The 26310-nt window shown below is 36.4% G+C and overlaps 1 protein-coding gene across 11 annotated transcripts in view; it reads right to left on the bottom strand.

Moving 5' to 3' along the window:
* DLG2 (discs large MAGUK scaffold protein 2) overlaps positions 1-26310 on the bottom strand; it is a 1980468-nt gene that overhangs the window by 1322155 nt on the left and 632003 nt on the right. For 2 of the 11 annotated variants that reach the window (XM_032852936.1, XM_032852937.1), the window contains exon 1: positions 21777-22104. The exons of the other annotated variants lie outside the window; for them this stretch is intronic. In XM_032852936.1, coding sequence (XP_032708827.1) covers positions 21777-21818 — 42 coding nt within the window. In that variant the 5' untranslated portion in view covers positions 21819-22104. Of the gene's footprint in view, positions 1-21776; positions 22105-26310 lie in introns of those variants that run through there. 11 annotated transcript variants of the gene reach the window in all.

Genomic DNA, 26310 nt, shown 5'->3' with positions numbered 1-26310 from the left:
CTTTGAGGTTAAAATGGCAACTATTCTGTTTCAATCCATCCTTTTTACAGAATTCTTACAGAAGCTGAAATCCATAATCATTGTCATCATCATAATAATCACTTACATCTGCAAAACGCATTACCACTCACAAAGTACTTTCATACACACAATCTGATTTCACCCTCACAGCATCTCTCCCCATGATGCTGGTATCCCACAAGGTTCTGTCCATAGCTCTTCAGCTCTTTTCACTTTTCACAGTCTCCCTGGTATATATCACCCACACCTGCAATTTTGAGCACCATCCGTGTGGCGATGATGCCGCAATCTTCATTCTCAGCTTAGTGTTCACACTGGAGATGTAGACGGACACATGTAGCTGTGAACTGGAAAACTCCCTGGGTTTCATTAGGAAATCATTCCCAACATATGGAAACCGATTCTCCTCTCCAGATTTCGTCTATGTGTAAATGCTTAAGAATAACAATACGATCATTGATCGGTTAACTAAGCTAGAAATTTCAAAGTCTTGGCTTCTCCTTCTCTAATGATCTCTTTAGTAGGATTCCTCCTTAAGGAATATATGGGAAGGGCATAGGGCATAGTTTATGCCCTTACCATTCTCTTTTCTGACCAATTAAAAAAGCTTCCTAAAGATTTCTCCCCATTTCCTCTGACTGCACATCTCAGCCATCTTTCAATTCTCCTGTCAGAGTCATCTTCCTAAAGACACCAGTCTGGTCAAGACACACCCCTACTTTAAAACTTCAGAAAAATTAAACTGGTGGTGGTTTAAAGCATGACGACAAGATAAAGTCCAAACCTCTTATAGAGAATATTACCCCAAAGCATACCTAACTTCCCCTTTCCCACATTGAAGACGTAAGCAGCAGATACATTTGATATTCCCAAAACAAGATCACAGACTGGCACTATTTTCATGTCTTATGCTCTAATTAACAGAAGTCTCCTACCTCCTACTCATCCTTTTAAGATCTAGTTCAAGATTCTCCCCAATTCCCCTAGGCATAGTTACCCACGCATCTCTATTCCCAGAGTTTGCTTACATCATCATGATGGTAAATGTTCATATATTCCGTTAAATCTCCCACTGCAACAGAAACTCATCAGCCAAGAACCTCTCATGCTTCTTCATAAACCGGGTATTTGGCAACATATGTGAATTTAGTTGAATCAAGTACTGTGTGTGTAATATACAGAAATATCTTCACTTCAGAGAAGTATAGAAAAGTCATAACTACACAAGGAAAACTACAGTCAAGTTACAACATTTCCTCTCCTTCAAATATTTTAGTGAGAATCAAGTTTCTGGTGTTAAAAGTAAAATGTATCTATACATTGAAATTTTCATAGAAATCAAAATGAGTAGTCAATACAGACTACATTCCCTTCAGACAAAATATTTGCAATAGGTGATAGATAAAAATTAGTATTCTTAATACATAAAGGTTTTTCAGTTGAATAGAAAAAAGTTGTTTTTTTCTCGATAAAATAATGAAAGGTAATTCATGTAAGAAGAAATACAAGTCACTATTAGTCCATAACATAACACTATTCAGAAATGTAAGAAATGAACCAATACTGGAATAAAAATTTTAACCAAACCAACAAATATTATAAAAGATGATAATCATTCTTTAGACCTGGTACTGTCTTGTACCCTTAATGAAAATATAAAACCAATAAAACCTTCCTGGCAGAATAACTGTACAATAGATACACAAAATCTTAACATGTAAAACCATTTCCTTCTGTATATAATAGTGCGAAAACTTGTATCTATATCCCACCCACTGTGTAAAGAAGCCAAATGTCATTTAAAGTATTAGCCTTAGGAACACACTATGTGTTTTAATTTTTAAGCAACAAACTAAATTTCTTTCTTCTCTTTTTTCACCTTTATCTTGAACTAATACTAAAATAATTTCATATTTATTTTTGAGGGTTTTTTGTTTTTTGGATTTTTTTTTTTTTTTGCATCCCTGAGAGATTAACTTATGCCACATAGATAGGTAGGACAGGGAGATGTGGTGGTGAAAGGAAAAACACCTGAACACCTGGTAATTTGACCCATCTGTTGCCCGTTACACACAGCAAGAGCAACACACACACAGAGCCAAGAGGTGGCAATTATTAGTGTGCTCCAGGTCAGAGAGGGAGAGATGATGGATATAATATCAAACAAAAATATATTATCTGGGACAGGAGATATGATAATTTGGAGAAAATAAACTGACAGCTTATAAAAAATGTTTGCCTCCTTCAGTCATTTATCATGCCCATAACTCTTACAACTGAGATATGAAATGTTAAACAGAGAATAGCAATGTTGGGTTTTATATTCCTTGTATACTCTGCATATTAAATTATCATATGCAGTTCTTAAAATATCCCTATGATACTGAGTGAACGATCACAGTCTCTCCTTTTTTCAGAGTAGGAAATAGAGAATTGAGCTTGGTTAGGAACTTTAGTCAGGGCTGGGATACCGGAAATTCTTGGAGGTACCTCAATATGCAGCAGCTTATTTCTGGACCATCCCCAAACCTGAAGAATCACAGTTTCTGGGAGTAGAACTCAGAAGTCTGCATTGTAACATGCTGTCCAGCTGATTTTTAATGACAGTAAAGTTTTAGATACATTGATGCAGAGGAAAGATCTAGAGTTTTAGAGTCAGTAAAACTGTTTAAATGAGAACTTTTAAGTGAAGATACAGAAACTATCTTGTGTGTAAAGATTTTAAAATAGCATCCAGAAGAAAATAGAAATTTATTATACAATAATCACTCCTTTGAACCATCAATGGATCTGTTTATATGATGGCATGTGGAGTCCTGGAGGAAACAAGTAGGTATGTTCCACACTCACTAGAATTGAGACCCACAAAGAGAGGAATGAGAGCTCCTTTCCAGATTCAAGGCCAATGCTTTAGGAAGGCAGGCAACTCATACAGAATAAGTCTGCTTTATCCACTTTTGGGACACAGTGCAAAGGTCATTTAATCATTCACTTATGTAATATATATTTAATGCAGGGCATCGTATTTAAGGCTGAGGATGTAATGCAGACAAACTGCTATGGTTTCTACCATCATGGAATTTGCAGAATAGTTGGGTAACAGTAATTGACCCAAGAAATGCATTTATTTTAGTAGAGTGTAGTAAGTACTATGAACAGCGGGTTCAAATGATAGGAGAGTTTATACTGGGGGCCAGACCTAGAGTAGAGAAGCAGGATGGGTTTCATGAAGGGCAGACATTTGGGATGAGATCCAAAGGTTGAGTAGGGCTAAACCAAATGAAGAGATGGTGGGGTATGTTCTGGGGAGGGAACGTAACAAAGGCTACATTGGAAAGAAATCTAATACTTGTAGGAACTAAAGAGAGTGCAGCTCACATAGGGAAAATAGGGTGTCATGGAGAGTGAAGGTACATGGGCAGGCTGAAGCTAGATCACACAAGATGTTGTAAAATATATTTAGAGTGAGGGAAATACTTTTCAACATTTTAAGCAGGGTGTGACATGATCAAATCCATAACTGAAAAGTCTCTCCAGCTACATTATAAAAAACAGTCTAGAGTGGGTCAAGAATAGATGCAGGAAGCCCCAGTTAAGAACATATTACAGTAACCCCAGCAAGAAAGAAAAGGAACCTTCATTAGAGTAGCAACAGTAGAAGTGGAAAAAAAAAACAAAACGAAACAAAATATTTGAAAAAGAGAGGTGGGTAGCTGGTGGAACTTTCTAGAGCAAAACAATGTCACAAAAGAATCAGACTCTTTCTGGAGCCTCCAAAATTATACACATTGACAGATCAAGTCATTGAGGAGTTGAGTGAGGGTCTTTCCACCCAGAACTATAGGGTTGTAAGCCTTGGTGGAAATATCATTTTTGAGCTGAGGATGAAATAGAGATTTGTGTTGATGATGGACTCAGGTAACAGAACTGCCTTATCTAGCAAGAGTACATAAGAGCAGGAGGTAGTGGCACCAGGATTCTAGTTCATCACTGTTGCAGCTGGAAGGCTACACATCAGTTTTCATGCCCTTTCTTACCCTCTGAGGATCCAACTACAACAGTAATGAGAAAACCCAACCCTAATAGCTTCTATTTGGTGGAAGGGGGAGAAATTCCAGGAGCCAGAATAGCCCCATAGAAAGAGATTGGAGAGGGAAACAAGCCATAAGAGGTTTTAATGATAGAGAACAAACTGAGGGTTGATGGACAGAGGTGAGTAGGGGATGGGCCACATGAGTAATGGGTATTAAGAAGGGCACTCATGATGAGCACTGGTGTTATATGTAAGTGATGAGTCACTAAATTCTGCTCCTGAAACCAACACTACGGTATAGGTTAACTAACTTGAATTTAAGTAAAAACTTGGAAGAAAAAAAAAAAGAGAGAGAGAGAGAGATTGGAATTAGCTAGACTTTTATTCTGATTCCAGTTTAACACTTGTCAACTGTATTACCTTGGAATGAGGACCTTTTCATTTAAAATTCTTCATTTCCTCATCTGTAAATAAAAGGTAATATCTACCTTGAGTTTGTTGTGAAAAATTAATACAGTTAAAATACCTAATATAGTAACCTAATGATAAGTGCTAAAAAATGTTAGTAATTATTATAAGGAGGCATAGCCAAATATTATTGCTTTTAATAATATTACATAAGGGGTGCCTGTGTGGTTCATTTGGTTAAACATCTGACTTCAGCTCAGGTCATGACCTTAGGGTCCTGGGATGGAGCCCCGCTTCAGGCTCCCTGCTCAGCAGGGGATCTACCTCTCCCTCTCTCACCTTGTGCTTGCTCTCTGTCTCTCAAATAAATAAAGCCTTTAAAAAATAATAAATTAAATAAGCAAGTAAATAAATAAATAAATAAATAAATATTTACTGAGCTCTTACTAAATACCAGCTCCTTTGCTAAAACCACTATATGGATTAATTTATATAATCCTAACTACAACCACATAAAGTGCATAATATAATTATCCACACTTTACAGTTGAGGAAAGTGGAAGCTCAGTGATGGTAAATAATGTGGCCAAGATCGAAGGACTATGAAGTAGTAGAATCTGGATTCAAACTTACGTAGTTTGACCTCCTTTCCCAGATTTCCCCCATTCTTACCTACTGTGACCCATAATCTCTTGTATACTCTGGAGCAGTAGTGGGATGTTATAGAAGGAGCACAAGTTTTTTAATACCATAAAGACTAGTTTAAGTGCTTGATCTAATATTTGTAAGCAATGATTTTAGGTAGATCACTTAATGTCTCTTAGTTTTACTTACCTCAACTCTGAAACAGAGATTTAAACAAAGAAACTATATATATATATACATATATACATATATGTGTATATATATATAGTTTGCCTCTGTGTATACATGTGTGTGTACATATATATACATATGTGTGTGTATATATATACACATATGTGTATGTGTATATATATATATATATACACATATATTTATATGTATGTATATGAATGTACCTGCCTTTGTGGCTAAAACACAGTTGGTGTCCAATGAATGAAAGTTGAATAAAGGAGTCTCTATTATATGAGTTTTAAAATCTCTTGTATCAGTGGTCGTGAATATGATGGACTGTCACGAGTACAGGCCTTTTACTTCCGCAGCCTAAAAAATATGAGTGTCAGCAGTGAGAACAAAATAGGAAGAGTCAGGTCAAGGGGCTAGAACCAGGATTTCTATAGATTCAGACTGTCTCTCATCCTGACATACCTACATAGAAAGAGAGAAAGGAACTGAACCCAAGACACGGCAAGCTAAACAAAATGAAACAAAAAATTCCATTTCCTCTTTCTTTGAACTACTATATATTTTTTAATGTTGAAATAAAGGTATCAGTAGACAGGATTTATGGAAAATTATAATCCATTTTCTGGGGAAATGAAGCCATTGCTAAATCTCACCTGGAGAAAGCCAAAGGACCAGAAAGAATGCATCACTAGTATGACTACACATTTGCACTTCTCAGCACAAACCTCAATGTGCATTTTTAAAACCCAAAGAGAATGCAAAGCTCAGTTTTGTTTTCATGGGAGACTAACTGCTGACTGAAGATGTGGCATTTAAAGCACACACCATGGAAATGAGATTGTCTGAATCATGGCTTCTTCAGGCCTACTCAATCCGCCCCTGACTGACAGGTCCAACTTCATTTATACAGAGAAGATCTCTTTGATGAGGAAATTCAACATATGACTAACTGGGAGTTTTAGAGAAGCGTTAAGGAATGGCATTTCCAACACATGACAGCATTTTGCAAGTATGGGTGATTTAAAAATACACACACACCAACACACACATTCACACACACACATACACACACATATATACATATGGGGGGGAGAGAGAGAGAGGAAGAGAGGTTAGACTTTTTTCTTCCCAATTTTTATGGAGTGTGACCTACATAATAACAAGAATTCAGATGTAAAGAACAGTTAGTGAAAGTGTTCAAAAAACAGTTCATTTCAATAAATATTTACTGCAGGCCTACCATACACCCAATGCTGGGTCCATGATATAAGCACTTTGCCTTAAGTCAATACCACGCAATGAGTTTGGAGCTAAAGTAGGGCAGTGTAGTTCAAGGAAGAGTGGAAAGTGATTAATTTTGCCTAGGGCCAGAAGGATCCACTGAGAAGGTTAAACTAGTATATAATTTTGAAGTTCAGATAGGAGTTCTCCACTGGAACCACACTGCATCAGGGCAGAAAAGAAAGCTTTATTCCAAGAAAGCATGCCCACACCCAAATGACAGGGTTTGTGTTTTCCCAAGATGGTATAAACATTTAAGTTAATCAGGAATAATGGCCATGCATTTGAAAGGCAGTACATTTGAATGGGAAAAGCACTGGGCATTAGCTGTAGGTCTGAGTCATTAACCTCTCTGAACCCCAGCTGAGAGTTAAAACTTGGAATCTCTAAGTTCCCTTCAAAGTCTAACATTCAGTTGTTGTGTTAAGCTCTCAGAACCACCAGGTTAGAAGTCCTATCCCTCCTTCTCAAAGATGGAGAGGGAGAAAGACTGCTAACCACATTGATTATTTAAAAAACCCTTCAAAATATCTTGGTCAAGAACCAGATTATCCATGGGAAGAATGAGTTACCCTTTAGCCTCTAGATCACCATTGTCCAAGAAGAATATAATGAGAACCAAAATATCAGCCACATATCTATTTTTAAATTTTCTAGTAACCATATTGAGTAATGTAAAAAGAAACAGATAAAATTAATTTTGATACTATATTTTAACCTGACAGAACCAAAATATTATAATTTAAATATATAATCAAGAAAAAATATTAATGAGATATTTTACTTTTTTTCCATACTGAGTCTTCAAAATCTAATATTGATTTTACACTTATAATGCATCTCAATTCAGACTTGACACGTTTCAAATGCTTAATAGTCACATGTGACTAGCCAGCCACTCTACCAGACAAAACAGTTCTAGAATGTATCTTCAAGAAACTGCTAGACCCCTCTAAGGATATATGTATTCCTCTACCACTTGAGGGTTTAGGCTTGAAATTAAATGTTATAGTTGAATGATGTCAATTGTTAAGGCTTTGATCCCTAGGGAGTTTTCCCTGGGAGTAGTGACATCACCCTTACTTACACCTTAGCAGAAAGGAAGACTCGGTAATTATCTTTCCCATTATGGGTCAGGAGGGGTGAGAGGGAGACATCACTAAAGAAGGAAGGAGTATACCATTGACTCAGTCTCCCTTGCAGATAAGACATTTTGAAAGGCTTGTAAATATTACTACATATAAGTCATACAATAAAATCTATGCCTATAAAATAGACATAGGTAGAGAAAAACTTCAAACCTAAGGCTATAATATTTAAGAGGTGGTGTTACTTGAGCTACCCCTGATTGGGCACATAAAATTCTAGAGTTATTGCAGCCCAGGTAGTCTAGAAACCTGAAATTCCTCCTCCGATCTTTAGAAACCCTGTATTTAGGCACCTCTTCACAAGTTTGGGCTAAATCTTTCCCTAAACAGTACTTGAAGTTTCCTATCTCAGTTGCTTTTCCTCTTTGCTATCCAACAAAACACTCTATCATTCCCTCATAAGACTACTGAATCAAAAGTGGTTTTACCACTTTCCCCTTCATCTCTAAACAGAGGGGGTCATATTTCCACTCCTTCTAATTATTAAAGATTTCGCATGAACTCTCAAGAAAACTCAGTGGTTCTGGAAGGCAGTATGGTGCATTTGAGGAAGACTGTGTCTATCATCTGCTTGCAATGTGACTTTGGGCATATGAATGTGCCCCTCTAGGTTTGAGTTTTAATGTCTATTAAGTGGGGGCAGTGATGGGGTTGTTATAAGGATTAAAATAAATGAAATTCCCAGCACATAGTAAGCACTCGTTGAGTAAATTCTTCCTTTTCTTTTGCAATACAATGACCATCGATGGCCCTGTTAAGTATTACTGCTCTTTTGACTCATGCCCAATAGTTGCCCTCTTCCCCAGGAGTAGTATCTGTCTATTTAAATAAGTCTCAGTAAGAATTACACATGGAAATAGGACCCTAGGGCTTTTTCCCCCTCAGCCTACTCAATGGAACTGCAGTGAAGAAGACAGACATTTTATATGCTCTTTTTCTCTGGAGGATATATTATCCCTTAACTTAAGATTGTGTCAAAAATATTCTGCCCAGGATGCTCCTGAGGGATTTTGTGGCACTGACTGTCCCTCCCACCCAGCCAAAGCCCTACATTCTGCCTCTAGCCATTTCTGTCTTACAAGCTCTCCAGACTGTGGTGCACACGGGGGAACTTGGCTTTGTTTAGCCCTGAAGGAGGGGATAATGAGGGAAGAGGTGAGAATCACCTAGTGCTGCAAAAAAATCAATGTTATTGACTGCTGGACGAAAGAAAAGGGAAAACAGCCTTGCTGATTGTGGTGAACTGGAAGGCAGGGAAGAAATGGGAGGTGGGCAGCAGAGTCTACATAATAGGAATGGGCAGACAGCCTTGACTGAGTAATTCTCATTACAGATAAACAGTTCTGTATCACTGATCTCCACCCACCCCCAGCCTCTACTGCTCCCATGATTTTGCAAAACTGTCCTTTAACTTGTTTATCTGAACTAAAACAGTGTTTTAGACCTAAAAGGGAAAGTGAGTGCTTTTCACTATGCTGATGAAGTCTCAATTTTTCTTTAATGTATTTTGAATTTTTCTTATTTGCTAGTTACATTAACTGAATTTTTTGAACTAATCAATTGCTTTTCTAAAAATTTTATTATAGAATTTTCTTTGGACAGAATGTTTTTTATTTCAATTTAAATCCAATAACTCATTATCTACTAAACACAGCCATAGATATCCTTTCTTAATAATGGCTCTATTGCTTGTAAAAATACAGTGTTTAGTACATAAGGGAGATTCAATTAATGTTTGCTTAAAAAAAAAAAAATGTAACCTGAAGATTCAGGAGTCCGTTCTAGAAGAGAAACATGAGTAAAGAGTAAACATCTCTAATATTAGGTGTATACATATGTTACACTGGTAAGACAAAGTGCTACGCTAGTAATACAAAGTCTAACAAGTATTATACTAACAATACAAAGTAATACAAAATACTGGAGGAATGGAAACAGTGAAGGTCTCCTAGGAGAAGATACCAACTGGAAGGGTCTTGATTGACTGGATAACTACTATGTAGGGGAGAGAAAAGGTGAATACTTTTCAAATCTAAAGTAAGAGACTGATCAAAACCAATTAGAAGAAAAAATGATGACAAATGTTTTTACAATGTTTCAGAATTTACAGTTTTTCATATACATTATTCTGTTCATGCCTTATAACAGTCCTACAGTGTCCAATGTGTGTGTTTTAGGTAATCTTTTGTTTTTGGAAAAAGATTATCTGGAGCTCTCTTGGTTTGCAAAATTAATATTTAATTTTTAAATTATAAATTATACAGTCTAGATTTTTACTTAACTTCTTAAGTTCAATTTATAATTTACTGTTCTATTTATAAATCTAGCAAGATTTCTATAATCACAGTTAAGGAAGTTCTTATGACTTAATTAAATTCCCCTTGTGTATTTTAACCTGCATTTATAAATTTAATATATTAAATTTCCTTTTAAAGCTTTCCCTAATTGCACTTTATCAGAGTAACAAACCTTCTCAAGTATTTAAATAATTATTTTACATCGGAAAATTATACCAAAACATGAGAAGTTTTAAGCTCTCTTCTATTTTCTACTACAGTGCAAATGGTAAGATTCTATTTCTCATCTTAAATCTCAAGTTAAAATTAATTCTTTGACATTCTAAAAGTGAATTTGTTAAATATTTTAATCTAGCAAATTCTCTTTAAAATATAAACACATGTACTACCAAATATGTGTATTATTACATAACAAAAATATTAATTAAAAAGTTTAATTTCCTTCACTATTCTATAATTTATCAAAATCTTTTCAGGATTAGAGATATTTGCCCACTAAGAAAATAATTATGCAAATTTCATGATTGGTTTACCAAGAAATTTTGAGGGTATTTTACTTACCTGACTGAGGTTATAGCTCATGTAGAGATCTTGGCTGGGAGACAGATATCTACAAATACTGAGGGTGATTTTTCTCCCCTTCTCAATGATAGACTAAATATTGTTTACAGTCACTATCTCATGAATTCCAAGATTGTATAAAGGAATTTTTTCTTAGCCATGTCCAATGGATTCAAAATATACCGTAAGGGAATTGTTAGCTACACACGTGCATAAAACTACCAAGTTTAAAGCTAATGCTCTTCACTGCTTCCATTGGCTCTTCACTAGCTTTCTTGAAATAGTCAACATATTCTGAATGGATCCTGCATACCACTTAGGATTTATCTGTCTAAAGACATGTTCATGCTACTAGGTTGATGATAACATTATCACTTCAATTAGAACATCCAGAAATTAAACATCAGAAAAACTAATTTACTCACCCAGAAGTATTATAGACTATTTTGCAAGTGGAGATGATTAATTTCAAACCTAGGTCTTCTACCAAACATCCATTTTTTCTACATCTCTGCTGTGGCATGAGTAATGGATGGATACATGGTTGGACTGGATTCTGGCTGTATATGTTGCATGTAAGTGGAGTCTAGCAGAGGTAATGATGGAAAGGTGGTTGAGGCCATAGCATAAAGATGAAGAATTTTTATGGCATTGGGAAACACTTCTTATCTGTGATTTAGAAAAACAAGTTTGGTGACACCGTGGGAAGGATAAATTTGAAAGGGAAACAGAGAGAGTCAGAATGTGCCTACATTGAGAGGTAATGAGAGTCTTCATTGAGGAAGAAAGAGATAGAAAGAGACAAGAGGTAGGAGAAATCACTCAGAGGTAGCCTCTACAGGATTGGTGCTGATTAGATTTCTATGGGGGCTGGAGTGTTAAAACTGATTTCACGTTTCTGCTCTAAATGCCTAGGAGAATAGTGATAATAATGAAATTGTCTGGTTGGCTTCTGTTTAAAATAATCAGACAGACAGACAGACACACAACACAAACACACATGCACACACACACACACACACACACACACACACACAGCTCAAAGCAATTATTTGGTAGGGTGAGTGTAGAGACCATGTTAGGGGACTAGCTAAAGGAACATACTTGCATTAAGTATACATAGTTTCCCTGTTTGAAGTAGAACGGGAATGACGCTTTTGAAACTCAGACTCACCGTATATTTTTTTCCAAACTGAATCTCATTTCAAAGCTATTGCAAGGTTATACTTGAAAGCTTTCTATCCTCTGCTGAAAAGTAATGGTCTGAGAAAAACAATGCTTTCTGTTCCCACCTACCTTTATTTATTTACTTTTCAAAAAAGTTTCCCTGGTATGCAGCCATTAAAAAAGATGCTTATGAAGAATTATTAATGATGTGAGAATGTCTTTATGATACAGTATTAAATGAAAACATGGGGTAAAAATAATATATCTTGATCCTACATGTGTTATACACAAAACACATATACATTCATCTATACACACACACACACACACATTTTTAAAATGAAAAGAATACAGAGATTTTATATATGAGTGACAAGACTATGAGCAAGTATAAATTTTTTCTCCTTTGGACTTTACACATTTGTTATAATGAGCATCAATTGTTTTCATTATCATGAAAACATTTGAGATACAGTTCATACTGACCCATTCAAAACTGATTTCTTATGTTTACTTTTCCCAATGAGTTTGAAAGAGTACAGATTATAAATTACTTGACTAAACATCCAACATAAGTACAAAGGGCTCCTTTAGTTTCTCCAGCAAGATTCAGGGATCTGCTCCAGAAACCTACCTAAACCTCTCCATTCCAGGTTCACTACATACCCTGTGGTCTCATTTTCCTCCTCAAATCTAGGTACAACCTTAAAAACCAAGTAAATAAATCTATGTATACCTTTTTAAAAAATATGTAAATCTCAGTACACCATTAGAAAATAAATAATAAATAAATAAAGCATGACTCAAAATTTGTCTCCTATTCATCTTTCATCTTAAAGAAAGACATTCCTTCAGCTTCTTTCAATTGAAAGTGTCAAGTCCTTTATAAGCCTACACAAAAAGAAAAAAATCTAGTTTACATTTCATAAATATTTAGGGCCAGACCTTCCCAGGGCCAAATATCTCTTTGTTTTATTGTTCATCTTTCCCTTTTCAATTCTCACGAGCTAGGTTCTCCTAGCAATACCAATTCATCCTGGAGAGTTTTATTACCTTATTTACTGCACTTATAACAAGATCAGAGTTGAGCAACTTGTCCTCTTGCAAAGGGTCAATTGGTTATGACTGTCTCTTTAGAGCAAGCACCCCTAGAGTCATGGGAGGGTATAGTTCACCAGACCCATGGGAATTCTTCTAAGCAGTAGGTAATGGAAGAAACTATGACATACCCAAATCAGGGGGAACTGAGATCTGATCAGATGCTAAATCAACAAACCAGAGAACAGCCCAACAGAGTCATGGAAATTAAAGATATGCACAGCCACCCTTTGGTGAAGAGAATCAGAAGCCAAGGTACTAAGCACCAGGGCAAGGATCAAGAGTAAGAGAGGTTTGGGGTGCCTGGGTGGCTCAGTGGGGTAAGCCTCTGCCTTCTGCTCAGGTCATGATCTTGGGGTCCTGGGATCAAGCCCTGCATCGGGCTCTCTGCTCAGCAAGGAGGCTGCTTCCCCCTCTCTGTCTGCCTGCCTCTCTGCCTACTTGTGATCTCTCTCTGTCAAATAAATAAATTTTAAAAATCTTTAAAAAAAAAAAAAAGAGTAAGAGAGGTTTTCTTCCAGGTACTGTCTTATCCTGATCATTGGTTCCTGTTTCTGCCATTTATCCTCATATCAGTTATTTGCTATGAGGCCCTGGACAACTAAACCTCTGTAACTCAGTCGCTTCACCTGTAAAATGCATTTAATAAGAAAAACCTTCTCTTTGAATTATTGTGAAGATTAAATGAGTGAAGTGCTTTGAACATTGCCTGCCATCATATCACTAATACTCCATAAACATTAGCTATTGCTATTAGGCCTACTGAGGTATGTTGGTGGACAGGCTAAGTCTCAAAGGACAGGGCCAGGGCCAGGGAAGTAGTACTGAACTATGAATTCTCAAATGAGTACATAATCAGTAAACGGACCAGGCTATATGGACACCTAGCCTGTGCTCAGTGTACGGTTTTCACACATTTCCCTCTTGGTGTTTGCTGACTATTGTAATTCCTCATCTCCCAGATGCATACTGCTCATTGAGATTGTATGTTCCTTAAAGCAGGCAACATGTTATAGTGGTTTTCAAATTGTGAGTTATAACCCATTCTGTATCCATTCAAACTCATTAAGGGTAAATGAAGATACAGCTTTTAAATGGGTCAGTACGAACTATATTATTCCGCAACTATTTTTTCTGATTAAAATATATCTAGAAAATCCTGATCAAAATTATAAGAAAGAAACAAAATTTTAAAAGATAAAATAAAATAAAAAATGCCAGAATGCATAGCTTTTGGGAAAGTTAAGTATTGCTTTGTGAAACTTACGTACTTTTTAGTTGCAATTTTTAATTTATAATTCTACTATGGGTTGCAGTCCAAAAAATTGGAAAAACTTGGGATATATATGTTACTTATGCAAATATTAGCACATAATTTCTCAACAAACTTGTTGATTCACTGCTGTAATTCCAAACAGAAGCCATAAGGCAGTGTTTTCCAAACATGTCTTATGATAAGAATTACCTAGCATAATTTCCAGATTCCCAGGCTTCTTCCCTAGAGATTCCGATGTTGGAGAAATACTGTCATAAAAGAGGCAATAATTTGTCATTAGATAGGAAATTTGTTGAAAGCAAATCAATTCTCCTTGTTGTGTATGTATTCTCATTTGGTGGTACCATGTCTAATCCAAAGGCACGCTCTGTAAAATATGTCCAACTTTTTAAATGATTTCATTCAATTATTCATTTAGCAAAACATTTATTGATCATTTGCCACATGCAAAGCAATGGGATATAAATGCATACGAGACATGCTTCCTGCCCTCAAGTAGCTTTAAGTAGACTCATTTCAGAATTAATGTAGTCCCCTGAAGATCAAAAGATCCGAAGCCAAAAATAAAATGAAGTCTTGAATGTACATGTATGACATAAATTTTGAGTGACAACCCTTCAAAATGTTTAGAGGATTAAAAAGCAGTAAAACTGCAATGGCAACCATAAAGGAAAGCATTCTTCTCTAATTAATACTGGTTAAGTATAGAAGAGCTGAGAACCAGAGCTGAGGAGATCTCAGTAATAGGGCAGGAAAAACAAAGATAATTATCCAAAAGTAAAATTGCATCCAGAACTAGATAACTTGTCTCTAGTCTCAACTGGTCTAAACTGATCCAAGCTAGTAACATTTCTCACCTGGATTACTGCAGGAACTTCTAACTAGTTTCTCTGCTCTGGCCTTGCCCTCTTAGTCTCTCTTCAACACAGCACCTGGAATGACCTTGTGAAGAAATTGGTCAAATCAAAGTCCTCCTCTCCTGAAGCCTCTCTGGCTTCCCATCTCACTGAGAGAAGAGGCCTAACCTACAAAGCCCTACATGAGTTGCTTACTCTTGCTCTTTCTCTTGCCAGCCACACTGGCTTCCTAGACATTCCTTCAAATGCTGGACTGGCTCCCACCTCAGGGCCTTTGCACTTTCTGATACCATTTCCTACATGGCTAATCCCTTCACATCCTTTAGGTCTTTACTCAAAAGTCATCATCCTCATGAGACTCTCACTAAACACTGTCTAAAACTATAATCTCAACACCTTTCCGCATTCACATTTCTGATGTTTTTTCCATGTTTTATTCTTTTTTCTTTTTAATATTTGCCATTATAGACTATGCATTTTAGTTTTTTTGTAAGATTTTTATTTAGTTATTTTTAGAGAAAGACAGAGTGTGAGTGCATGACTCAGGGGAGGGGCAAAGAGAGAAGGAGAGAGAAATTTAAGCAGACTCCACGCTGAGTGTGGAGCACCACTTGAGATCATGTGACCCATCACATGACCCATAAGATCATGACGTGAGCCAAAAACAGGAGTTGCACACTTAACAGACTGAGCCAACCAAGTGCCCCTATACTATGCATTTTACTTCACCTTTTTACTGCCCATTCACCTTATTAGTATTTAAATTCTATAAGGATAAGGATTATTGTCTGATTATTGTCTGTTTTATTCCACCCTGTATTTTTAGCAACTAGATCAGTGCCTGACACATAATTGATGCTCATTAAATATTTGGTGACTGAATGAATGTAGAATCAGAACAAAGCCTCATGTCCTGACTCTTACCATCATTTACTAGAAGGAAGCAAAGAAAAGGAATGGTAAGGTCATACTACACAAAATATATATAATTTTACTATTTAGCTAATTCCTTACCTTATTAAAAAAAGATTTGAAGTGTCTGTGATACAGTGGTTATAGTTCTACACTACACTGCCTATTTAGGAAGGTTTTAAAAGGGTTTATAGTAGAACAGACCTGAAGCTATCTTCATAGGCACTTAATATTTGTGTGACATCAGGCAAAGTTTGTTCCCTAAACTTCATGAGGATGATTCTTTTATCATAGGTCACTGGAAAGCACTTTGAAAAAATATGTGCAAAATTATTGGTGAGTCCAGACCTTATACTAAGAGCTTAACAAATTGTAGCTATCATTGCTATTGTTTGCGGTTCTAGTTTATTCTTTATCAATTAATTCCTTGTACTATTTTTTAAAGTTTTATCTTAAAGAGCCTCATTAGAAATTATAAATCCAATACACTGAATAGGCTTTAGGTATTATAAACCTAACATACTGAGCAGGTGCACACCATTTGGAGAACATAATATAAAGGCCCAGTGAGGGACTAATATATTATTGGCCTCCTAAAAGAGATAATTATTCCACTGAAATCCTCGGAGGGACCACTCCTGATTTGGATGAGCCATAGGTGTTACACAAACTGTCCACACATTCTGATTCATGACTACAGGCCCTGCCTACAACAAAATAATGTGTTTATTAAAAGCATCAATATGTGGGATGTATCATGAAATCTAGCTGAGAGTAGGCATCAGTAGCATAAGGAGGTAGAGTTTCTGCAAGTTCCCCTTTCAATCTGTCTATCCATCATTTTTTAAAAATTCCTACATAAAAACTACAAGGGGAAAAAAATGAACAAAATAGTATATAGCTCCTGTCCTCAAAATGCTTAAAATCTAATTGCAGTGAGGGCAATACCCAAACATAATAAAAATTACCTAGCAATGTAAGATATTAATGGCAAAGTGATGGCATAAGGCAATGTAAGATTTACTGCCATGAATGATGCAAAAATTGCACTCATTTTGATTCTTAAATCTAAGAAGAGATAAAGTAAGGGAGTTATGTGGCTGTACCAGCCTCTTGTAAGATAGATACCCTGTTCAATTTCTTAAAGGAAGAACAGAATTTAGACAATCATGACCCTATATAGAAGTGATTCCCATTGCACGAAACAATTTTAGCAAATGCTCAGGGCAGAAACGGGTACAGTGTTTAGAAAAGAATGACTTCATTGAGTAAACCTAGTAGAAATAAGCATGATGAATGTCTGAATTGTAGAGTGGTTAGGCATCCAATAAATTGTTTTAGTTTGAATTATTGATTCCCTCCAACTTAGCTATATGACCTGGCTGTGCAGATCTGTGAGAGTGACTGAATGTAAATGTTTGTGATTGCCAAATCCAGTATTTAATTCCAAAAGCCTATATGACTTTAAAGTCTATGGTTTTCTTTTTTCCTTTCTCTCAAAAAAACAAAAACAAAAACAAAAACCCTTAAAAATCGTTAAGATAAATTAATCTGGGGAAAAGCTGAGGAATAAAGAGAAATCTGGTATTCAGTTAATGCAATCATCTAACAAATATTTATTCATCATGTACTATGTACTTGGCATTGTTCCTGATGCTGATGATACAGAGACTTGAACAAAACTGAAATCGTTGTTTCTGTGGAGTTTACAAGCTCATATGTGCATGTATAGTAGTGATGGTGATAGTGGTGAGAGAGGGATATTATATCTGAATGGTTCTCATTAATTACAAATTTCTTTTAATTGGGCTCAATTCCTGGAATTTCTTAACATATTTTAACTGAAAGCAAGTTTGAAGTCTTACCCCTATCCAGTGGCCTCAATTTTATCAGTTATGAATTAAATTGATTATTTATTATATTCTGAGACTCTTTTACACTACTTACAATCCCTGGCTTACATAATTCTTCTTATTATTATATTATTATTATTATTGAACTTCAGGTAGATCAAAAATTTTTTGTGCAAAAAAGTTTCTATGCAATCGGTGGGAAAGATTGACCCAGACATAGTTCTTTTGGAATCCCAAATCCTTTAAAATCATTTTGATACACTCTTTTTCTGAAAAGTTCTTATATTTACTATTAAGGAATTTCAAAAACAGAAGAGAATTCTTGAATCTATGAGGTAGGCGGCAGGATATAGTAGAATGAGAAGGAAGGCAGTAAACTAGTTCAAGAGGTCTAAGCCCTACATTAGGTCTGCTTCTGATACACTGTGGAAAAGAGGTACTGGCCATTTCCTTTCTTTATCTTAACTTTCTTATCTGTGAAATGGATCTTTGCCATTCATATTCATATTTCAGAGACTGTGGGTTTGTGAGTATATATGTATGTTTACAGCAGCAGGATAAAAGGGGGAAATAATGAGATGAGGAACATAAAGCTACTTAGAAAGGCACAAGGTATCACCTGGATGTGAGTTATTATCAATATCATTACTTTCAAAAATAGAGCCATTTTTAAGGACAAGATGATATGGACATCTGGTACAACAAACTTCTTATATATTTTCTTATCAAAGAGGTACATTTTGTACAACATAAACAATTTGAGATGATGAGTTATTATATATCTTTATAATGATCACATTGCTCCTTTTTCCTTGAGCTGTCTCAGATTAAGTTGTTCTAATCATATTCTTTAAAAATTTAAAAGATAATTTCAAGCACATAGGATATGAATGTTTATTGAACTCAAACTTAAAGCTAACAACAACAACAACAACAAATCCACAGACTATAAATAATACCATTTGTTTAGAAGTTTTCATTTCTTTTCCTTCATTAGAAAGCTCTCCTTCCAGACATGGGCGGCAAAAGAACACAACTTCTAAGGAGTTAGACTGTGATGATCACTCAGTCAATTCTCACAGCACTGGCTTTAGCTCCCATTTATTTGTTTTGCCCTATTAATTCACTGTTCAGACTTGCAAGACCCCATGCCCCATCCACTGCAAACTATTTGCAGCTCTCCAAAGTGTTTTGCTTCTCAGTACTATGTTTTTGCCATTCCCTCTACCTGGCATGTCTTCCTCGCTCTAGGCTGCTTGGCAGAACTCCATTAGCTCTCTCAAGATTCAACTCAAAGGTGACTTCATAGTGAAACCTTTCTTGATCAGTCCGTGTAAAACTGGCCCATGTTCTGTTTTGTTTTGTTCCTACAATGCCCTGCATAGACTTCCATTACTAGTCCTGTAACATTTCAAACCACTTGCTTGTTTGTATGTCTGTGGTCTTTCCAAGATTGGAAACTTCTTGAAAGCAAGGACTGTTTTCTATCAATCTTAGTTTCCCAGACTCTAGCTCGGTGCATAAATCACAGTTGTCCTTCAAAATTTTTTGATAGATGAATGAATGAATGGTGACCCATGAGTCACATTCTGAGAACTGTCAATTGTATGTGTGTGTATAGTGTGTGTACTATATATACATGCACAGTCCATACATACTAGAAATAGAGACATACATACATAGTGTATACCCACAGCACAGGATTAATGCCCATGTTACATAAAAACACATATGAAATATAATAAAATGTTCCACTTTCAAAAAATTCTTTTGACTATACTATATTATAAATGTCCAGTTAGCAAAACAATCATCGTAAAACGAAAGATTGTGACATTTAAGGCTAATTCTGTGCAGAAAAAAAATAAATAAGAGATGTTTCTATTTATTGAATCTTAACTACCTTAAAAGTTTTGGGTCACTGTAACACCAATCATGTTATATCATGGAAATATAAGAAGCTATACACTATGAAAGGGACTTTACCAGAACCAAGCAAGTAAGTAATTCAAGGCACAATAGAAATAAAATCAAATACTTTAAAATGTAATATGAAATAAAACAAAAATTAAAAATAAAATTATCAGATAAGATTTCATTGTACCAACTTGATGGAATATCAGACCACAAGTGAAATGTAAACTCTTTTGCAAACCTTGCTATCTCAGAAGGAAAAGATAACCCTAAAAGAAAATGATGAAAGAAGGTGCAAGAACTAATTATTGAAAGGACTTAAGCATATGTAAAGTTCAACTCAAAGCAAGGTTTTATGCGTTGTATGTGGCAACATGCATGTTCTGAGCTTCTACTGAAGCTTTTGTATCTCAGTACAGACTAGCCAAAGTACTAAGAATTTATTATCTAAAAGTCATCTGAATTAAGATACTATTTGTAAAACTCTTTCATTCCTTTGCTTATGAGTTTAAGTGAGAAAAAATTACAGTACAACCCGTAAAGACCACAATGATAGTAGTCAAGAGTTTAAAAAAAAAAAAATGGATTTCCCAAAACCCATATTAAAGGAACTTTGGACTCAGGTTTTCCTGTACTTCTGGAATATGGCAATGGACTATCAAAACAAATGTTATCTCTTAATCTAAAATATGTATGAAGATTTCTCTGGGGGGGGGGAACCACTTTTCTCCTTCAAAAAAGATGAGAAAAAGATGAGGAGGGAAAACATTTACAATTCATTGAGCTTACAAAACAGTGCATGCCATACCCCATAATAGGAATAGGAGTTGATGATGGAGAAATCCAAGCTGACATTTGAGCACATTCTAGGTTTTTAAATATCTCTTTCCATCTTTTTTACTATATCCATCATATGTACGGGAAAAAATTGATTGCTGAAGTTAATCTTAAAAGTAGTAAAAAGCAAATTCTGCAGAACTCTGCAAAATCACCCACAGAATGTTTCCAGGCTATTGTTGTAAAAGAATTGGTAATCAAAACACAAATACTACCTGTTTGAAATTCAAATAGAAAACAAAAAGGCTTACAAAAGAGTGAGCAACAGGGAGCTCTTTGATAAAACTTGTAAACACAGAAAACAAAACTTTCGTGCCCAGACACATTAAAATACTGCCCCAGTAAAAAGAGGGAAACACTTTACATTGACATTTTTTTTTAAAGATTCTTGTTTTAGGTATTAAGTCTTAACTGCCCTTATGTATTTATTTATTTTCCCTGAAAGGCAATCAACTTTCCTTTTGGGCTTCCTTCAGTAAGATATACAAGTTCCCAAAGCTAACAGAGGATGTAATTCACTTAAATTATGCAACAGGAATTCCACAGCGGGCCTGTCTGGCTCAGTGCTGAATGAACAGTGTCAGAAAACCTCTCCAACAATAATGCCGTCCTTCCTGACAAGGGGTAAATCTCCGAAACTTAGGCTCAACTTTGGAGGCTCATTATCTACCGCAAGTGAATGTCAGCCGGGTGACAACACTGGGGCAGGGGCGCCCACGCGCCCAAGCAACCAGCCCACCCAGAGACGAGGATCCGAACGATCATTACCACCAACTTCCAATGATAACAATTTGTTTATATGAACAGGATGGTCAGATATCCCACAGATCATATTCTAATGCCATAATAGCCACTAAATTTAATCCCCAGCGCTTACTCAATTAAGCTGCACGAGCACAGGCAGCTCACAGCACTTTTTCAGAGGAAGACTTTAATCTTAATTTAAATCATGCTGTATAATAGCTTTTTTTAACCTTCTTTGATTTCTTGGTTCTGGCCTACCTAAGTAATTGTCATCTTTTCCTCCCCCAACTCCACCCCCCAAGTGTGAGCATGAACCTGAATTACAAATAGTTAAACCTGAAGGTCACTTCCCAGCAGCGTTCCAACATGCTCCCCCAGCGAGGCTGCTCGGCAACAATAAAACAAAGCCCTTGCAACCACCTGTAATAATCTGCCTGCTCAGCCAGCAATCCGAAAAGTCCTGAAGCTACACAAGGTAGACATTTTCTGCAGCTGGTTTAACATGTATATTGTGCCCAGTTGCCGGCTCGCCTCCTCTTACCTTCACGTTAGTCCGGAGTGCACAGTAACATGCAAAGAACATTGCAGTAAATAAGGAGCATATGGACCGGTATTCAGCTTCTCAGCACAGCGCAAGCCCCACACACACGATCCTGGGCATGTGCTACTAAGGAGCATCCGTTCCCTCTGTCAGTTTGAAAATGCATTGATCTCTGTTTTCTCTGACTACAAAACGACATGTCTTGAAGGCACTGAGTGAGAGCTCAAAATCTCTTCATTGGCTATATATAGCATTGTGCCCAGTAATTTCAATTAGCTGAGAATTCAGCATCTGAAAGTTAAGACTTCAGTTGCTTTTCCTTCTAGCATTTTAAATCACTGGGTTTAAAAAAAAAAAAAAAAAAAAAAAACGGGAGGGGGGAATGAGCTCACTCAGGAAGGAGGGGGGGAAAGGTGAAGAATGAAATTTAACCAATGAGTTACTTATATTTCTGGAGAGCCCCGGTATTATCCTATTAGATACTTTACAATGGGACTGCACTGGGCAGACTCTAAATGAAGAGGAAACCCCTTTCCCTTTGGAGGTTTAATATGGGCTCTGCACTAGATTTCAGGCTATTCTGATGCAGCACCCTGTTTGGCAAATCCTACAAATCACTGCAAACACATCTCAGTCTGCTTTTTCGTGTGGAACAGGACCAAGACCAAAGGATCCCTGTCTCCTCAAGTCCCCTAAAATGTAAGCGGGGTTCCCCTAGGGTGATCTGTGGATACATGCCTGAGAAATACCACCTTCTCTTACTGTCCTGTAAGATCTGTTACATCTTCCAGGGATGGCTAAAGTTGCCAGGTTTGCTAACAAAACACTGCATCTATTTTTTTTCCCCCAAAACTAAGCTTTATTGGTAAATTACAATCAATAATAGAGGATGGGATTGAAATGAAGATAGAAGATTCCAGGGGATAACATAACCGTAGATTCAGTAGCTACTGCTGCTGAATGTAACATGTTCAGCTGGCTCTGTAAGGACAAGAGCAAGAGAGAAAAATAAAAGCTTCTGCCCCCATGAATCCATAAGGGAAAAAAAAAAAACAACTTAATTCAAGAACATCGTCAGATCCTACTGTCTGTTGTCATTCCAGTCAGGCACCCGATGCTGCAAATTAACTCAATTTTTACTGAGCCAAAAGGACAAAGTCCAATTTAAGGTTCTAAACTCTTATTTCCAGCCTAATTCTCAGCTAGAATTCTGAAGCTATCTGGCGAAATGCAAGCAGAAAGGAACAGTTCTCACTGCAGCAAAAATAGTGGGAGGAAAAAGAGTGGTTATGTCTTTGCCACGATGTTCCCCCATCAGCTTACAGCAACAGGGAAGATCAGCATAACTCACTAGAAAAAGCTGCAGTGACTTTTAGGATTTTTCTTTAACATGTTTTGCATAAGGCCCCTCCCCTCCGGAGCCCGCAGTGGTGCTGAGGCACCGTCAGAGGCACTGGGCATTTCTCCTGGGCGATGAGGTGAGGCAGCTTCAGGAGCAGCAAGGTATTTAAGCAAGAGAAATTAAAGGAAGAAGCAAATCAGGATTTTCTATTTCTCTCTTAATGACAAGCATTCAGAAAGTGTCGTCAGTTCTGACTAAATAGCTATTTTGGGCTGTCATTGTTTGTGCCTTTTTTTAGGAAGGAAAAAAGGCAATCTTGTCTTAAGCTAGAGATTCTCTAGCATCGTAAGAGAAGGCAGCTCCTTAATTTGATTCCCAGTTCCGTCTGTCATATGAGCCTAAGTAATTACAAATTGTGAGCACTTGCAACACAACCAGGGACTTCCAGGACATTCAAACAACAACATGGAAGGCCAACTCTCATCATTCCACAACTTTTGTGATGGCTTTAAGTGCAAAACCAAACATTTCAATTCATAACACTTTCCTCTCCTGAGGTCACCGCAGGTCACATTTCCTGCAGCACTTCCTGATAAACAAACCCAAACATAGCAACTCAATGCTACAGAAAACACAGAATTTTAAAATGCATTTCTCCCTGGGGGGATTCAGATTTTTAAAAACCATTTTTTCAACTTGTCAATAAGTAATGCTAGTTTATGTTTTTGTTTTTGTTTTTGTTTTTTTCATTAGGGATTGTGCTTGGGGGGAAGCAACTTTGTAGCTTTTTTAAAAAAAAATTATTATCTTAATAGACCTTAGGGTATTTGGATGGCCCAGGAGAGATAGAAAAGAGCTGGGAAATGTTACAAATCTCAAAACAGTTCATAGGGAAGGATTAGGTAAAAATGAAGTTACAGGTGAAAAAGCACATGGAGATTTCCCTGCCAAGGCATTCAGGGAGGCCTCTGACTAGAATTTCAGATACAGGGCGCCTGGGTGGCTCAGGGGGTTAAATAAAGCCTCTGCCTTCGCCTCAGGTCATGATCCCAGGGGGAGATTTCTTCCCACCCCCACCCCCGCCCTGCCTGCCTTTCTGCTTATTTGTGATCTCTGTCTGTCAAATAATACACAAAAAACTTTTTTTTTTTTTTAAAGAGAATGTATGTACATTCTAAAGAAAGGCTCTTAGACTTGCAGATCTGCTTAAAACTCCCACCTACGCTTACCCATCCCACAGCATCCCAGTATGGAATGGACCTGGGCCATACCCGTAGATTTACTGCTTAAATTTCCTAACCGTACTAGGATAGCTGACTTATTTTTCTCATTTTACAGATACAAGAAAAGCACTAACTACAATGACAACGTCCCACTGAAAAGTGTTTCCTGTTTTTAGGCAGAGTTCAACAGGACAATGTACCTGCTGAAAGAGTAACATTTGCTATTGCAGAAGGAAACGATAACTGGCTATATATTTATGAGACGGCACAGTAAATTTAGGCTCCAATCCTCATGAGCCAGGAGTCCTCGAAAATTCCTTCCACATCAGGCCCTCTCTTTTACCATTTATAAAACTGCAATATCTAAAATGGGGATCATACTTAATTCATAGTGTCACTGAGAAGATTCAAGATGAATCCCATCATCAGAATAGTCTGGATAGATCAAAATTTAAGTATAAAAATTGAAGTAATAAACATATTAGAAGAAAACAGATTTAGTTTTGGCTTTATATAATAGCCGAGTAGAGAAATCTGAAGGCTTATAAGAAAAATAAACAACTGTGACTATATAAAAATATAAAAATTCTTCTTGGCTAAATTGTAACAATGGCAAAAGGCAAAAGGGGAAAACAATGCATTATATTCAATGGAATATTTCCTTAAGATACAAAGCATGTTCATAAGTCACTAAGAAAAAAATATGAACATGAATGAAAAAAATAAGTAAAGAACATAAAGTGGTAATTCACAAAAAGACCATATAACACATTTAAAATGCTTTACCTCCTTCATACTTAGGGAAAAGCATACAAATTAGAAAAGATTTTTTAAATTTATATATCAAGTACTAATGGTGAAAACTTTGGGAAAGGTATTTAATCTATCAAATATTTTAACAGACACATTCTCTTTCATGTATTGATTCAACTTCAACTTTCAGGAATTAATCCCAGACAGATGTAGATATATATAGAGAGAGAGATACAAACACACACACATATATATAGATATATTATAAATACCCATTAATGCAAAACTTACTGTAAGATTACCATTTATCTATACCATGGAATACTATAAAATTATTAGAAAAATATAAGGTACATGTACATATTCTTATATCAAAAGATATTAAAGTTACAATGTTACACATAAAAGCAAGGTTGTTGAAGAGTTCATGTATTATGAGCCCATAGTTGTATGTATATTTATATGTAATTGTGGCAGAGGGGTGTGTGTATATCTGTGCACGCATGCGTATAAAATTTTGGCAGTGTTGATCATTGGGAATTGAGATGAGGCTTAGGAAGGGAAATCAGATATTACCTTTAATTTTTCCTTTTATATCTTCTATATACTACAGTGGCCTCACCCACAATGAACTATTTATCCAATATCCTCTCTCGGTAAATGAGAGAAATAAAGATACAGGAAGGGACCTGTGAGGGGATCTGCCTTTTATTGCAAAAATGAGCACTGGTTAGAGATGATCATGACACAAGGGATAGAAATGTACCGATTCTTAAGTGTTGTTAGCTCCTGAGTACCTGCTACAGCGTGACATTGTCCTAGAATGCATGTAATTCTAGAGTGTAATATATTGTTCTTAAAGCATGGCCTTTAACACAAGCCAGCAACTTTATTTCTTAAATTAAAAAGTGGCTATCAAGTAAACTTGATTTTAGCCAATTTTTACCGTAAGCACTGAATTTAGAACCTGACACCTACATATAGTCCGCATCTCTTTCTCTCTCTCTTTCTTTACAATGAACACTGCTGTAGCTTGAATGTCTGTGTTCCCCCCAAATCCCTATGTTGAAAACTAATCCCCAATGTAATGGTATTTGGAGGTGAAGCCTTTGGGAGATATTAGGTCCTCAGGTATGTGATTAGGGTCCTTACAAAAGAAGGCCCAAGCAGCTCCCTTGCCCCTTCTACCATATGAGGACACAGTAAAAAGGCAGAT

Source organism: Lontra canadensis, unplaced genomic scaffold, assembly GCF_010015895.1.
Source record: "Lontra canadensis isolate GAN:19392208 unplaced genomic scaffold, GSC_riverotter_1.0 scaffold7, whole genome shotgun sequence".
Lineage (NCBI taxonomy): Eukaryota > Metazoa > Chordata > Mammalia > Carnivora > Mustelidae > Lontra > Lontra canadensis.
This window is presented reverse-complemented; position numbering and strand designations above follow the sequence as displayed.